This window comes from Mastomys coucha, unplaced genomic scaffold, assembly GCF_008632895.1.
Source record: "Mastomys coucha isolate ucsf_1 unplaced genomic scaffold, UCSF_Mcou_1 pScaffold22, whole genome shotgun sequence".
In the NCBI taxonomy this organism is placed as follows: Eukaryota; Metazoa; Chordata; class Mammalia; order Rodentia; family Muridae; genus Mastomys; species Mastomys coucha.
The window spans coordinates 111,526,885-111,544,023 of NW_022196905.1; the positions used below are offsets into that span (position 1 = coordinate 111,526,885).

Consider the following 17,139-nt stretch of genomic DNA (forward strand, 5'->3'; position numbering starts at 1 on the left):
AAAAAAAAAAAAAAAAAAACTAAACAGTTGGAAAGAGCACCCTCCACTACCCACCATGTTTAGTATTTATTTCTGGTTGCAAATCATTACAAAGCTGTCTGGTAAGACATGAAACAAAGTTCCTGAAACTAACCAAGGCCCCAACACCTACTCAGTTGACCTCTGACCCCCATGTGCTGTAGGGCTCACATTTACTGCCACAGGTATGCGAGGATTTTTAGTAAACATTACTGCCATCACTTTAGACTGAAGATACAGGATGAGTTTACTATCCTTTAAAAACCAAGCTACCTTCCTCCTGTTCAGCTACCAGGACAGGCTGAAAATGGCCATGGGAGAGGGTTGTTGAGAATGAAGAAGATATTGTCTATGAAGTACTGGACAGCCAGCACCAAGCTAGCACTGCAATCACAGCACTCGGGAGGTGGAGGTGCGAAAATAAAAAGCTCCAGGCCAGGGATGGGGTGATGGCTCAGTCAGTAAAGCACATGCATTACAAGTATAAGGACCTCAGTTTAGACCCCCAGAACCCATGTAAAAAGTCAACATGGAGACATATGCCTGAGATCCCAGAGAAGGTGAGGAGAGAGAAGAAACAGATCTCCGGAAGGTCAAGGGACAGCTAGCTTGGGCTTTACGACAATGCTCCAGGCCAAATAAAATGTGGAGGTGCCTGAGAGGCAATATCTGGGGCTGTCCTCTGATCTCCACATGCAGGCTGAGCATCTGCGGGACCTCTCTCTCTCTCTCTCTCTTTCTCTCTCTCTCTCACACACACACACACACACAGCAAAGAAACAGAGTGTCTGATGCCCATCTGAGCCACACAGCCACGCCCTGATGATTAAGAGCAGGGTCTGCTTAGCCAGGGGCCCCAAGTTCTCTTTCTAACACTCATGTCAGATGGCTCAACCTCTGTAACTCCAGTTACCTGAGCACACAACAACCTACTGCCTCTTTATTTGTACAGCAGTTGGCTGCTGCTCAAAAGAAACCTTAACAGTACCTAACGTGGTGCTTCTGACGGGGCAGCGGAGCGCACTATCATTCATCCCTGGGACAGGACATAGGGAAGGTTTTTGCCAACTCCATATGAAATTTAAGATTCTGGTGTGCCCTGGATCTTCTTCCTAGATCCCTTCCACTTTAGGACACTTTATTTCTGATTTTGGGATGCTGCCTAAGTGTGAAGCCCGGAAAGTCTTGCATATAGGATTTAAGGTCTATCTTAGTCAAGGTTTTTAATTGTTGTGATAAACACCATGACCCTAAACAAGTTTAGGGACGAAAAGGTTTTATTTGGCTTATACTTCCACATCATCCATCATTGCAGAAATGATAAGAACCTGGGGGCAGGCCCTACTGCAGAGGCCATGGAGAAGTGCTGATTACTGGCTTCCTCAGCCTGCTTCCTTATGGAACCCAGGGCCAACGGGCCACAGGTGTTTCCTCCCACGATGAACTATTCCCTCCCCCACCCATCCCTAATTAAGAAAATGCCCTACAGGTTTGCCTACAGCTCAGGCCTATGGAGGCACTTTCTCAGTTGGGGCTCCCTCCTTTCTAGTAACTCTAGGTTGTGTCATGTCAACATAAAACCAGCCAGCACAGGCTACATAGCTGACAATATCTAAACCCCCACAGGTTCTCATCAGCAGATGTGGAGCTACCTCCCTGGGCTGCTGGTGAGTAGGTCTGAGAGAACTCAGGAACCCACACAGCACCAAGGCCTTGGGGGATGGGGTACGGGGGGTGAGGGGGATCAAGCTTCAGCTGCTGAAGCTAAAATACAGGAATCCAAATCCAATCCCCAGAATTTCTCAGTTGGGTAATCATGACCAAATTGCAAAAACACAAACAAACAAAAAATATGTGAAAGGAAATAATTATCTACCTCATATTATGGCCATTTTTAGAATCAAGGCAGAGCACTAGACACTTGCTTAAAAGAAAGATGGCCTTAAAACTCAAAATAGAAGCTACTGGTGTCATTTAAATAAAACTTTCCATTGCATAAAATTAACCATTTTAAAAATTATGTGTGTGGGGGGGTGCATTGTACTTGTGTGTGCAAGTGCCTGTGGAAGCCAAACACCTTAAATCTCTGGAAACCATGAGCAACCTGGCATGGGCACTTAAAAACCCAACTCCAGAAGAGCATGTTGCACTCTCCAGCCATCTCTCCAGCTCTATCTCATTATTTCTCTAAACAACTTTCACTTACAGAAAAGTATTCCCCACTGGACTGTAGAAATTTTCTTTGAACCTGGTTTGAGTGAAACCATTAAAGCCTTCTCGTTTGACCAAACTTTTAACCTGGAAGCCTGGATCCATGTCAAGGGGTCTTGATTTGATTCTCCCAACTTGGTAAATGAGGCTGGAGAAAGACCTTTCTGAGGATGCAGGCCCTCAAAAGCCTAAGGGCCTCCTAAAACTACTGACCAAAGGTTTCTTCTTCACCGTAGTCCTTTCTTTTCTTCTGATTTATGTTTTTTTTTTATTTAAATAATACATTACGTTAGGGAAATCAAAGAATACAGAGAAAAATGAACATTAACTCTGTCCTCTGCTTTTTCTTGACCTTCCTCTCCAAAGTTAACCTTTCTTACAAGTTTAAGGACGTTTCTAGATCAGGATTTCTCAAACTCACGCGTAGTCCTTTATAGGTGGATTCTCTTTGATAGGCGGATTCTCTTTGGTGGGGCAGGGAGAGGGTGTCCTGACATTGGTGTTTGCATTCCTCTACCCTCTTCCAAGCCCAAGAGCGCGCGCACACGCCTACTGTCAACACCCCAAAATGTTTACAGGCAAAGCTGCCCAGAAGAGAACCACTGCTTCCAAGGACTCCCTGGTGTTCAGGGTCCCTGCTGTGCCTGTGTCCGCACCCCCATAGGGTGGGCCACAGGGAGAGTCATCTTGCCCGGGCCACTCACCAAGTCGCGGATGAGTTGGTCCACCAGCGGCTCAGGCTCTGTGGCGTCGCGGGCCGGGGGTGAGCGCGAACGGCTGGACGCATCCTTCCTGTCCGCCCGACCGGGCCTAGGCGCCGGGGGTCGGCCCGCGCCCTCCAGCAGACCCTGCGCCAGCCCCAGGTACCCCGAGGCCGGCTCGCCTCGCGCTCCCCCCTCGGGCCTCCGCGGCCGCCGCTCCCCAGCTTCGAGCCGCCGCCGCCGCCTCAGCGCCTGCGACTGCGCCAACTCCTCCTGCCAGCGCCGGCGGAACTCCTCCAGGTTATGGTCGTCCATGCTTGACGCTCCCAAGCCTACGCGTCACTCAAGGGCCGCCAGCTGTGGACGGACGTCCATCCGACGGAAGTGTCCGTAGTCGGCCGGAGACTTCCGGGACCGTGGCGCTTAGGTTCCGGGCAGCCACGCCCCTCCTCTGAGACATCCCTTGTTTTTAACACCTTTGTACCAAGCAAGCACTTTTCCTTCCTCCAGCAAACCTGGTTTTAAATGGCTGATATATACATATTGCAAAGATAGCGTTTTTTAATGTAGTGGGTTTTATTGCATTTTTTGTTTGTTTATTATTTTTTTTTTTTTTGGTATTTTTGAGACAGGGTTTCTCTGTGTAGCCTTGGCTGTCCTGGAACTCACTCTGTAGACCAGGCTGGCCTCGAACTCAGAAATCCGCCTGCCTCTGCCTCCCAAGTGCTGGGATTAAAGGCGTGCGCCACCACCGCCCGGCTTTTGTTTGTTTATTTAGTGTGTGTGTGTGTGTGTGTGTGTGTGTGTGTGTAGGTCAGAGAACAACTTCGAGGAGTCAGTTCTTGCCTTCCACCAAGTAGGTCTCAGGGTTCGAACCCAAGTCGTCAGGCCCCCCCCGCAGCAAGCACTCTTTTCTGAGAAGCCAGCCCAACCTGAAGTAAGCCTTCAAATCTACACACACCACACCCAAATAAACATCTCTGCCTCCTTAAAATTGACATTCAAATAAAACAGATGTAAATATCTTTTTAATGTGAATGTCTGAATCCGCAGGAAAGCTTATGTAGAAAAATAAGAATTAAGGTCAGATAACAAAGTGATCGACAGAGGGGGTAGTCGATTAGTGATTAAGGATAGTCATGACGGCCTCTCTAAGGAAATGCCATTTAAGCTATTAGCTGATAAACAGAAGGAAAAAAAAAAAGCCGTGGAAAATCAGCAGAGATTTCCAGAAGGACTACAAGTTCAAAGGCAGTACAGTGGGAAAAGATCTGTGAAAGAACCCCCACCTCCCACTGAACCTTCCGCAAGGCTGCTTAGCTCATCAGAACTGCAGTCACTGTGGGGAGGTTGGAATGTTGCAGGTCCAGAGTGTAATCATGATTTGTCTTGGGCTATCATTGGCGCCCCTATTAAGTTCCCACCTCTGTGCCAAACCTAGTGCCCCTGTGACTATCAGGAGAAACCTTTTGCTATATTATCTTCGTCGACTCCTATCTTGCACCAACCCAAAAGTTGAGAATGTCTCCAGATAGTGCCTGAGCCTACAACAGCGAGTCCCCACCTTGCTGTAACCGCCTACTTGATATTCCCACCAATGTATTTCAAACTGGTCTTGATATTTTTTTTTAATTTTCTTTGTTATTTTCATAAAATCTCTGCCATATTGGATCGTGAGATTGGGGTGACCTAAGTCCTTGTTCCCAGATATGTGTTGTGAACAGAAAGACATAAGGGCCAGTTTATGTTTCAACAACATGGTGTTGAGGTGGGCAAGGATGGCTAAGGCTGGACATGGGGTGAGGGGCCCCTCAGAGTCAGCACCAAATGGCTGACATGGGATGTCCTGAGAACCCAAGGTAAACAGGGATGTCATCTGTATACAGGCGCTCTGGCGAATGGCCACTCTTATATGGGCTCTATAAATACAGCCTTGAGGCCTGAACCTTCACTAGTCAGCCTGTGTGTGTGTGTGTGTGTGTGTGTGTGTGTGTGTGTGTCTAACCTACATGTCTGTCTGTAGACCTGTGTGCCTACCTTTGTGTGGTCTGTATGTGTGTATGTGTGTAGACCTGTGCATCTACCTCTGTGTGGCCTGTGTGTGTGCCTATCTCTGTGCAGCCTGCATGCCAGTCTGTGTGTGACCTGTGGACATCAGTGTGTGGCTGGGTGCCTGCTGACAGCTGACTGCTTGCTTGCCTAACTGCCTGTGTGCTGGTTAATGCAGTGCCTCATCTGACTTCTGCTCATCACAATCTCCTTAACCTCTAGCCTCCCCAGATCCTCTTCCTTTCCTGGAATTGGACAACGGTCCCCACACCAGAATCACCCCTATTTGGCTCCAGAATAAACTGTATTTTCCCCTCTGAGGTGAAAATTGTTTTTATGTTGACACAGTATAAGATGGCACCCCTCCCCCTTCATAGCGGTGAGACACAATGATCCTAGCTTTGTAATAGGAGCACTGGAGAGTCGGGACAGTGAGCATGTGTCAGTTTCACTTCAAGGGTGGGTGTGCTGAATGAGGGAAAGGTTTTAAACATGAATGCAAGCAAGCCTCTTCCTCCCTTCCCTCGTCAACCAAGCTCAAGCTTACGTCATCTGGGTTTTATCTTTCCGTCTCTGGCTTCCATCAACTTCTTATCAACAAAAGCCGCGTGTGGGTCATCTCTACATTTTATATCCTGTTTATTTTAAAGCTTGTCAGACATGTGGCCTTGCAGGCAAGCTCGGCTGTGAGTAATTTTCTGGTCTACACTTCTAGCTTGTAGAGAGGGGATTAGCAGGGCTCTCCTCACTGCAGTCTAGTATCTTCTTCTCCTCATTTGTAGTGAAACCAACACTGCTGTCTCGAGGCACCTTTGAAAATGAATGCAGCAGAAGTTCTTTTCTTTTTTTTAAAGATTTACTTATTTATTTTATGTATATGAGTACACTGTAGCCATACAGATGGTTATGAACCATCACGTGGTTGCTGGGATTTGAACTCAGGACCTTCAGCAGAGCGGTCAGTACTCTTAACCACTGAGTCATCTCTCCGGGAGTTATTTTTTACAGTAACGCCTGGCACCTGCCCTGCCCACCTCAGGGATATCTCCTCACCTTGACTTGGTGGACACCGGCTCACATGTCTTCCATATCTCAAGTCACAACTCGATTCTTTTTCTCCTGGTTCTGAATCCAGCATGTCTCCCTGATGATGCTTATCCCCCAGATCATGCCTGCCCCACCACAACCCATAACACAGTTGGTAACTTTATATTAGCGCAGTTAGCCAGAGCTGTCTCCCTTCACTTGTAGATGATCAGCCCTTAGCTTGGAAGCTGGTGAGGAGCAGGCAGCAGAGTAGTGAATTATCAGATGCATAGTGACTCATTAGAGGTGAGGAAACCCAGGAATAAAAGTGTGAGTAGCATGACCCAAACTGCACAACTGGTAATTTGCAAGCCCGAGGTTCTACTGGGTTTATGTTTATTTGCTCCTTGTTTATTTGGACTCTAGAGGACAGTGATCCAGTTAGCCATTATGTCACTCAGCCCACATCTAGGCAGGTAGGAAACTAGATGCCTTTCTCTACCATGTTTGTTGTCTTCTGTTGGAGTGATATTAGCAACACCATCAGGGACCTGGAGAAGTGGCTCAGTGGGTCAAAGCATTTCTGGTCCTGCAAAAGACCCGGGTTCTGTTTCCAGGACCTATGTCAGGCTGCTCACCCCTGCCTGTAACTCCAGCTCTAGGGAATCTGATGCCTTCTGGCCTCCAGGGGCACCTGCAGGCACTCAGTGCATATAAACTCAAAGGCATGTAAAAACCACATAAAAAAAAAAAAAAAGAAAACCAAGTACATGCTTTTGGAAAAACCAGTAAGTCCCAATAGACTGCTTGGACACAGACAGACCTACTGAAACTGTCATCCCAACACATCATGGACATACGTCCACATCTTTCTAATTCCAAGAAAATAGAATGAATAAATAAAAAGAACACCAAGGGGGTCAATATTAAAGATTAGCAGCAATCCTCACAGAAGCCCGGCTCAGAGACAGAAAAATATAGTCAAGTGATGTAAAGGTCTCCATATGACGTTTGTTAGGTAGAGCATCCTGGTTCAAATAGAAGGATCTAGAATTCCAGTTCCATGAGACCACAGGCAGGATCCTGTTCCTTCATTCTCAGCACTGGAAGCTTGACCTGGGAGGGGCGTGGAGATGCTATGGATAAGGATGCAGTGAGTCAGGCATCCTTAGGAAGGCTGTGGTAGCCTCACCTTAGGAAGTAAGCCTGCATCTCACCTGAATGCAGCGACTCCAACCTTCCTAATGCTGCCACCCTACAATACAGTTCCTCCTGTTGTGGTGACCACTCACACACACCATAAAATTATTTCACTGCTACTTTGTAACTGTAATTTTGCTACCCTTATAAATTATAATGTAAATATCCGATATGTGGGATATCAGATATGTGACCCCTGTGAAAGTGTTGAGAACTGAAGCCTTAAGAAAAGACATAATTCTGGGTCTGGATAGATGGTGTTTAAAAGCACTGGCTGCTCTCCTGAAGGGCCTGAGCTTGATTCCCAGCATCCACAGCCCGGGGATCCAGTGCCCTCCACTGACATGGCAGAGACGGAGCACTTGAGTCTGCCGGCAACTCTTCTGGTCTCTCTATTTAACCACCAGGATTTAGTCATGAGGGCCCCACCCTAGTGGCCTTCACTGTAGCTTCCTCCCCAAAGCCCCGCCTCAAAATAGTATATTCTGTTACGTTTTCACACTTGTATTACCTATTGTAGGGATTAAATATAACACAGGAAACCTCAGAGGGACACTCAAACCATATCCAAACCTTAGCAATACAATGTCATGTCCACTGTGGAAAAAAAAAAAAGTAATTGTTTTTTTGAGATAGTTTCTCTGTGTAGTCCTGGCTGGCTTGAACTCACAGAGATATAAATCTTAACAACAACAACAACAACAACAAAAAAAGTCAAAGCTAACACAAAAAGAAACAAACAACAAAAAAGTCACAACATGAAAACAAAAAACAAAATGGGGGGCACTGGACAGATGGCTCAGTATTTAAAAGCACTGGCTGCTCTTCTAGAGGACCCCGGTTCAAATCCCAGCACCCACATGGGAGCTCATAACTCCCATGTGTTCTGGAAACTCCAGTTCCAGAGGATTTGGCACCCTTACACAGACATGCAGGCAGAACACCAATGCACATAAAAATAAATCTTTTTAAAAATAGGGGTGGTGTAGTCCAGTTTGTATTGATCCACTGATCCTGAGCCTGTAGCCTGCCCTGGGATATAGTTGATATACCCAGAGTCACTCCATTGAAGTAAACTGATTTCTTTTCCTCTCCTAAAAGCTATCAATTGCAAACAGCTTTTGATCAGGAGTAGGGGATATGCCCACTTCTCCTTCTAAGTGCTGGGACATTATGCTGTTGATGTGGGGGGGAGGGGGAGTGAGTTGAAAGGAAGGAGGGGAGGAAGGAAAGAAGGAAGGAAGGGAGGGAGAGAGGGAGAGAGGGAGGAAGGGGAAGGAGGGAGGGAGAATATATAACCAAATGCCAACAGAAGAACTTTTCAGAGAGGACAGAATTAGGACTTTGTGACTGTCTTTTTTGAGACAAGGCTCAATCTGTAGCCCCGGTGGCCTTTAACTCATGGACTAAGATTCCCCAAGGGCTAGGATTACAGATCCAAGCCTGTATTCTTTATCATCTATACATCATGGTTTCCCACAGTGAAATGTCTTGAGCTGGTCCTACTGTGTGCTAGTTGAGCTCCAGCCCACATGTCTTGAGTTGGTCCTACTATATGCAGGTTGAGCTCCAGCCCACTAGGTACTTTAAGGATGCCTGAAGATCACAGTGAGGTAAGAGCTGGCAGCAGTTTTCTGGGGGTTCTCCTCCCATTCCAGTCTGGCGTAGCAGGAAATGGGTTGCCATGGACTCCCAAACCAATATAGTAAAGATGTCCTGGGGCAAAAAGTAAGGGTTGCTCAGTGCAGCTAACAATAAAGACCATCAGCTTGCTCCTGCGCAAAGCTGGTTGCTGAGGCAGTATCTACAGCAAGCAATGTTTCCTGTGAGGATTTTATTAGTCACAGTAGGAGAAAGGGCTCTGTCCTGGGCAACGGATTGTCTCCTGGGGGTCGGGACCTTTGTGGTTCCGCTCTTGTTTCTTCTCAGCACATAGGCATGCCCAGCCCTTTCCTGATGAACTTTAAAACCCCATTGTCCTTGGAGATCCTGAGCAGCTTCCACCTGTAAGAAGAAGGCAAAGCCACCCCCTCTCTGGAGACAGCTCAAGTGACCCCTGTATGTCCAACTTAGCAACTGTCACAGGGGCTACACGTGGGCTTGCTGGGGTCCCTGGTCACTCTGTGGTTCTTGTTGGGTTCTATAGTTACCTCAAGGCACAGAACCGTGTGGCTGCTGGTGTGCAGCCAGGATGTAAGAAGAATGAAATGAAGCCTGGTGTGAGGGCTAACCTGTTACATGTCATGTTCAGGGGTCTGAGACAGGAGAATTGCAGGAAAAGAAGAGGGTAGGAAAGAGAGGGGAGGGGAGAAAAGGAAGGGAAGAAAGGGAGAGAGGGAGGGGGAGGGAGGAAGGAAGGAAAGAAGAAAGGGAGGGAAGCAGAGAGGGAGGGAGGAGGGAGATAGAAAGGGAGGGAGGAAGTTGAAAGGATAGATCAAGAGAGGGAGGAAGAGGGAAAGAGGGAGAGAGGAAGGAAAGAAGGAAGGAAGGGAGACAGAGAGGGAGGAAGGGAGAGAGGGAGGAGGGAAGTAGAAAAGGAGGGAGGAAGGGAGGGAGGAGAGGAAGGGAGGAAGGAAGAAAGGAAGGAAGGAAGGAAAGACAGAGGGAAGGAAGGACAAACTCTGATCCATAAGTCTTGGCAGACATCATTAACCATAGGCTCTGTGAATGCCAGGCTAGGTGGGGCACCTTCTGCCATACTGAGCATGCGCCTTAGACACCTAGACCTTCATTTACAAGCACCAGACCCTAAGTCTTGTGGACTTAAAGAAGAGCTGAACCTGAAGAATGACTAAGAAAGTCAAAGCAGAGAGAGCCTCTGAATGTCATACACAGGTCTGGCCCATGGCTCTCATCACAGAAACCCAGGAGCCATCTCTGCAGAGTACCCCTGCTCCAGTCTTCCATGTTCTGGCCCCAAGCTTGAGAATTCAGCCCTGAACCAGCCCATCCAGGAAGTCACCGAGCTCTAGGCAGCTGCCTCAGGCCAGAGACTGTTCTCCAACAACAGTGGCTTCCAGATCTTCTGGTGTTCAGGGTAGACTGCTGCCCTGAGTCACATGGTTAGCTTTTGACCCAGTCGGGGCTGAGGGGAGGGATAGCAATCAACTGAATTTCTAGAACTGCTTAACCTAGAGGAGACAGAGTACCCCCTCGGGCAGGATGATGATAGGTTTTGTTTGTCCCCTAGGCTAGTGAAACACATCTCTATGTGTGGGGATGTTTCCAGATAGGACTGACACATAAGACAGTGGCTGGGGTAGAGGGGCCTGCCATAAAAGGGGTCACACCCTTCCAAAGGGTCGGACAATAGAGGAACCTCTACTGTTCTGAGCCTGTGTGCCTCCTGCCACTGCCTGCTCACATCCTACCCCAGCTTCTTCATCCTTCCACCTCAGACTCAGTACCAGCAACCTTCTGGGCACTGGGCTGCTGAGGTGTCCAGCTTCTCAGACTGAGCTGTCAGTCATTGCCCACTTCTCTAACCCTATCCCAAGCCAACCCAATCGCTCTCCTATGGAACACTCGTGCACGTTCTATGAGTTTGGTTCCTCTAGAGAGCCCTGACACAGAAGGAACTCTCGGAATGGAGTGGTAGCATCTCCCTTGTCAGCAGGCTCTTCTGGTCCCACAATTGAGACTGGTGTGCTCCCCTGGGAATCCTCCCAACCCCTGCTAGTTTCTGCAGCTGCCCCAGTATGATGACTTACACCCATCCATCACCCTCCTCCTCCCGGACAACTTCCTGTGTCTCCTAGTCCTCAGACCCGTCACACGTTGGACTGAAGAAGAGCGTGAACCCTTCTATCCAGGGACAGGTATCACCCCAAACCCAGGACTCAGTCCTGCTGTGCTCCCACAAAGCACTGGGCTTACAGGCATGTGCACCTACACCTAGTTGTTCATAAAATTATTTATTTTTTATTTTATTTCTACTTACATATGTGTGGGTGTGGGTGTGTCTATGTGAGTGTGTGTGTGTGAGTGTGTGTGTGTGTGAGTGTGTGTGTGTGTGAGTGTGTGTATGTGTATATGGGTGTGTGTGTGTGTGTGTGAGAGAGAGAGAGAGAGAGAGAGAGTGTGTGTGTGTGTGTGAGAGAGAGAGCATGCACATGGGCATGCAGGTGCCCAAGGGGGATAGAAGAGGGTGCCGGGTCCCTTGGAGCTATGACTGCTAAATGTAGTTGTGACCCCTCAACAAAGGCACTGGGAATTGAAGTCTTGACCTGTGGGAGAACTCATATCCACTGAGCCATCTCTGCAGTCCAACACTTCTTAAGTGGGTGCTAGAGTCTCCAACTTTGGTCCTCATGTTTGTGCAGAGGACGCGAGACACACCATGTTGTTCACTCAGACTCTTATGAAACAAGAGCCCCAACATTGTTTTCTCCTTTAAATTCCAAGTCACCCCCAACTTTTCGTTGCTCCAGACAAACCCTCCTTACCAACAGAGTTCTCTGGAACCTCGTCTGACGCTTTCCTGTCTCAGCAAGCACAGGCAGCAGCTGGATGCTGTAGGTAGAAACCCGAGTCTTTCCTCTCTCGCCTGAGAGCCCTGACAGCCAGCTTTGATGTGTACCTTGAATCTGTTCCCATCTCTCCCTCTCTATACCTCCATCTTAATCCAAGGGGGGGGGGAGCTGTCATCAACAGATGGCACCATCAGTATGACCTGACCCCTTGATGAGATCTTAGCACCACACACTCAACCTTCCTCTGAGCCAGGAGTTGACACATTTCATTTTTTTCTGGAAAGAGCCAGATAACAAACAGCTTCTTGAGCTAGACATTACCGCAAAAGGATTCAACTTTGCTGCTGTGGTACACTGAGAGACTGAGCTACTTTATAGACATGAATGGGACGACCATGTGGCAATAAAACTATTGTAAAAGCAGGCAAAGGCCGGTTGGGTACACAGGTCCCTCCACTGAGGTGAGTAATAGGGCGCTGTCTGATTGAAGCTGCTGCTTCGGAGCAACCTGCCTGATGGAAGATTCTCACAATGACATTTGTGGCCTTATACGATTTGTTCTCTGTGCACAACAGGGTGTTCTTTCGGCATTGTTTTGGCCACAGACTGCTAGATGCCAATTAGCCCTTTAGTTCCTGTCCCTACTGGTCTAGACTGAATATCTAGAATGGGGTTTCAGAGTCAGAGAAGACCATGTTTAGTCCCTGGACTTTCTGGATGGCTGCATAACAGCCACCCTCACCTCTATCCTTATCAGCTCTCTCTCACCTCAGGAAGGTGACCATTGCCTGAATGAGGGGCAATGAGGTGTAAATTCCATAGCAGGGGCCCTAGTTGAATCAGCCCTGTGTCTCCTGATTCCTAATTAAGGAATTAGGCTTTATGCAAGGGAGGTTTACACTTCTTCAACTGTATTCACTAGACTATAATTGGTTAACTTTGTGTGTCCCCCTCCCACCCCCCCCCCATGGTTGTTCACCTGCTCTTTTCTTTCAACAAGGCTGTCATGGGAAGGCACCAAAGGGGTCCATAGAAAGTCCCTGGAGAAGGGTTACCTTGTCTTCTCAGGATACCCAGGAAGGACAAGAGCTACTCTGCTCTGGTCTGCCAGGTGGAGAGGATGCTCCTGGGAATGAGTGTGAGCCTGAGGACCAGGATCTCCGAGAACTGACTGACTCTCCTTGGTTTCTCAAGGGTTGGGTCATAGTCCCTATTTTGTTTCTTAAGTGGATATTCACTAATCCCAAGACAACCACAAAGGCCACAAATCATTTTTAGCGTAGATCACATCATTAACTCCCTACATGAATTCTCTGATTCAGTACTCACAGTCATCCCAGTAGTAGGCTTGGCATTCCCAGTCTGTAGATGGGAAACCCGAGGCCCAGAGAGAGGCACAACCTGCCAAGGCACCCAGCTGTCATTTAGGATGGCTGTGACCCAGCTCCCTCTGGCTCCCCAACTTAAATCTATCACCCTGCTATCCCCAGCTTCAAGTGGAGAACGCAGTGTACTGTGAGTTGGCTCCTGGCAATCAGAGCTGGACTTGGCATGGCAGACATCTTCCAGAAACACAGCTGTGTGGAAGAAGAGGCAACAGCTGTCCCTTCATTTGCCACTAACACAGCCACACACATGAAAACACCTGAGGAAAATCTCCCTGGCTCTCAAACACCAGAGAGAGTAAAAAAATGTATTAATCAAAGAAAAGAACTAGAGAACTTTCCCAGCCCCAGACAGTAGTGATTTCTGTAGGAAACGAAAGAATGACCGGGGCCAGACATACATACATGTGTATATATGCATACATACATGTACTTATAAATGCATACACACAGAGACACAAATGTATGTCATTTTATGACGTGTTAATCATTTTATTTTTAGACTTTTTAAGTTGTGTGTTATGTGTGTGTATGCATGTGTCTATATGTGTTTATGTGTATGCATGTGTTGTATGTGTATGTATGTTTGTGTGTGTGTAAATATATGCCACGTGTGTGCAGATGTTCACAGAGGCCAGAAGGCACTGGATCCGGAGTTACAAGTGATGATGAGCCGTCAGATGCAGGTGCTGGGAACTGAACCTGGGTCCTCTGGAAGAGCAGCAAATGTATTTAACCTCTGAGCTGTCTCTCCAGTCCCCACATTGTATGTTAAAAGAGGAAAAGACCAATAAAAAGTCCTTTTCTCATCCCTCTATCCATCCATCCATTTTTATTCCAAATTATTCAGTCAGAGAGTCAGGCGGTCATCCAGTGTATTCATCCATTCACTCAGAGAGATGGTCATTCATTCAACTAGTCAGTCTTTGTGTCAACCAGCTACACTCCCCACTGGACACATGAGGAATCATCTCAGACTAGAGTCTTCCTGGACTTGGAGCAGTTTGCACTCCTTTGCAACTGATAGGAATGTTTCCTCTGAAAATAAAATTTTATTTGGAATTTTATAAACTGTTTTTTTGAAGTGACTTTGTTGTTTGTCTGTTTGTTTTTTGTTTTGTTTTGTTTTGACACAGGGTTTCTCTGTGTAGCCCTGACTGTCCTGGAACTCACTCTGTAGACCAGGCTGGCCTCCAACTCACAGAGATTCACCTGCATCTGCCCTGGGAGCTGGGATTAAAGGCGTGTGCTACTTTTAATCTTATGGCTAGCTAAAATAACTTCTTAAAGCTTCCTGTCTTCCCTCCCTTCCTCTCTCCTTTGCTCCTCCCTCCCTTCTTCCTTCCTTTTTGCCATGTTGCCCAGGTCAGTTTCAAACTCATTCTGTGTGTGTGGTACTGAGGGTCAAGCAAAAGCCTGCAACATATTAGCAAAATTAATTTTGAAGGAAGAGTTGGGAGAGCGTTCTGTTACTGGTCAAAGGGTTTGCTTCTCTGGCCAATGCTAGACCTCAGAGACAGCAAGACAGAGACCAGACAGGAGGCTGCACATGCCCTGCATTTTTCTGAAGGCTCTACATGACCCACTCTAAAGTCCTTTTTTTTTTTGAGATTGAACCCAGTGCCCTTTGCATTTAAGGCAAGTATTCCATCACTGAACCCTTACCCCAGCCCTTGAATTAGCTTTTGTTTTGAGATAGGGCCTCAGTAAGCTGCCCAGGTCAGCTTTCAATTCACTCTGTCATGCAGCAGAAAGGTCCTAGCAATGCTCCTGCTTCAGCCTCCTTGAGTAGCAGAAATTACAGGCATGTGCCATCAGGCCTGGCTCCTTTATTAAATGAACATAGTACGCTAGGCTCCAGGCTAGTGGGGTTGGCTTGGAGTGGCCTATATGAGTCCTGAGCCTGTGTGGTAGATACAGATATCGAATTTACTTTTCAGTTACAGAAATGGTTGCTTCAAAAGGGCCCATCTTGGGGCTCAGTGGATCAAGGTGATTGCCACTAAGCCTGATAACAGGAGTTCAATCCCAGAGACCCACATAGTGGGAGGAGAGAACTGACTCCTGAAAATTGTTCTCTGACTTCCACATGCAGTCCATGTCATATGTGTGTACATACACACACACACACACACACACACACACACACACACACACACAAACACAGAGAGAGACAGAGAGAGAGAGAGAGAGAGAGAGAGAGAGAGAGCAAATAAAAAAACTTTTTAAAGGTGACATTTCCAGCTCCCAGTGACCAAGTGCAGAGAGGGTCAGGGTAACTGGTATGAGCAAACTTTAGAGACTCTGATTCAGTGATGAGGAGACAGAGGCCCTCCTTTGACCCTCTTTCCCCATAACCCTCTTCTCCTCCCCTCTCCTCCCCACAGCTAAAGCTGTACTCTCTCTGCTTCAAAAACATCCAAGCGGCTGGGAGCCAACCCAGTTCCACCTTGTGAGCCCAGCGTTTTGAGGGGCAGACTTCCAAACAGGGTAATAATCGTCCCATTAAAATTAATGTCCATGAAGTGAGCCGTTAAAAGCGTGGAGATTAAAAGGGAGGGGGGTTGTTCAATTTAAATCCAAAGGGCTTTTTAAATAGACACTGTATCTTCAATCTTGGACCACTACACTCGGGCAATGGTTCAGCTGCCCTCTGTAAGGATGGCTGGGATTAGGGAGGGGGAGTCCCGGGAGATGTGGAAGAAGTTCTGGCCAGAAGCAGAGGGGACCAAGGTTTATTTGAGCCCAATGCATGCCAGACGCTTGGCACTCAGTTCTTTCATTTAATCTGGGCCCCTGGTCCTGGGAGGGAGGTATTATCAGTCTCAGAATACAGAGGCCAGTGGAAAACCACAGCTAGAGCTTTGTGCCTGCTACTGGGTGCTCTCATTCAGGGGCAGGCTTTGCTTTGCACTAACCCCTACCTTGGGCAAGAGGCCTCATGGACTTGGACCTTGGCTTCCTCATCTTGAAAACAAGGCACCCAGAGATTCTCAGTAGGAGCACAGGCCAGGACCTTGGCAGGCAGCTGGCATGGAAGGTTCTCAGTAGTGTGGGCAGTTGGGGCACAGTGACTGTGATTGGGTGAAGGCGAGGATCACCAAGAGCACACAGCCCAGCTGTGCTGAGCTCTGACAATCACTTCACCAAGCTGCCAAGCTTCACCAGCAGCCATTGATGTGGCTGAAAGGTCAGTCAAGCTGTAGAGGCCTGTTGTTTGGTGCTCAGAAGAATGAGGCAGGAGAGTTTCCCGTTAGACCTCAGCCTGGACTACAAAGCAGGAGTTTTTTGAAACAAAAAGAAAGTAACAATAACATCACAAAACCAAAAAAGGTGAGTTCATAGCTTTTTGTCTTTTAGGGCTTGGTTTGTTTTCTTTTTAAATACATCTGTCTGTCTATCTGTCTATCTATCTATCTATCTATCTATCTATCTATCTATCTATCTATCTATCATCTCTCTGCCTATCTGTCTATCTATTTTATGTGCATGCATACACATAGCATAGTATACCTAGAGGTCAAAGGACAACCTGTGAGTATTACTTCTGTCCTTGGAACACACAGATTCACGGGACTGAAATTAAGTCATCAGGCTCTGCTGCAAGCGCCCTTACCCACAGAGGCATCCCTGACTTTTTGGAGGATTTAAATATAAGATTCTCTCTGTCACTGTGGCTGGCCTGAAACCACTATATGGACCATGTTGTCTTTGAACTTGCGATTCCTCCTGCCTCTGCTTCTGTAGTGCTGGGACTGGAGGATTCCTGCTGGGTGCTACTCCACCAAGTTCATGGTCATGAAGAATCTTTTCCAAGGGACCAGAGACCTCACCAGGCCTTAACAATATTCTGCAGGTCTGAAGGGGCCAGGAAAACTTCCTCACGGGCCACCTCCCTGCTCCTCCAGGCCCCAACCCCAAAGCTGCCCAAATTCCAGTGCCTTTGACATGGTGGGCAGGTCTCTCTAGCACCCTAAGGAGTCCCAGGAGCCCCCTTGCTGGTCGGCACCCTCCCCAGAGGACTTCCCAGGCTGGAGCTGGAGCGGAACTGGATTGGTCTTCCTTCGGGTTAAGTAA

The 17,139-nt window shown here is 47.7% G+C and overlaps 1 protein-coding gene across 1 annotated transcript in view; it reads right to left on the bottom strand.

Annotated features, from left to right (window-relative positions):
• The window catches only part of Fbxw8 (F-box and WD repeat domain containing 8), a 95,561-nt gene extending 92,246 nt beyond the window's left edge, over window positions 1-3,315 (bottom strand). The window contains exon 1 of the mRNA XM_031337640.1: window positions 2,934-3,315. Within this exon, the coding sequence (XP_031193500.1) occupies window positions 2,934-3,245 (312 nt within the window). The 5' untranslated portion in view covers window positions 3,246-3,315. The remainder of the gene's footprint in view (window positions 1-2,933) is intronic.
• Between the last annotated feature and the right edge of the window lie 13,824 nt (window positions 3,316-17,139).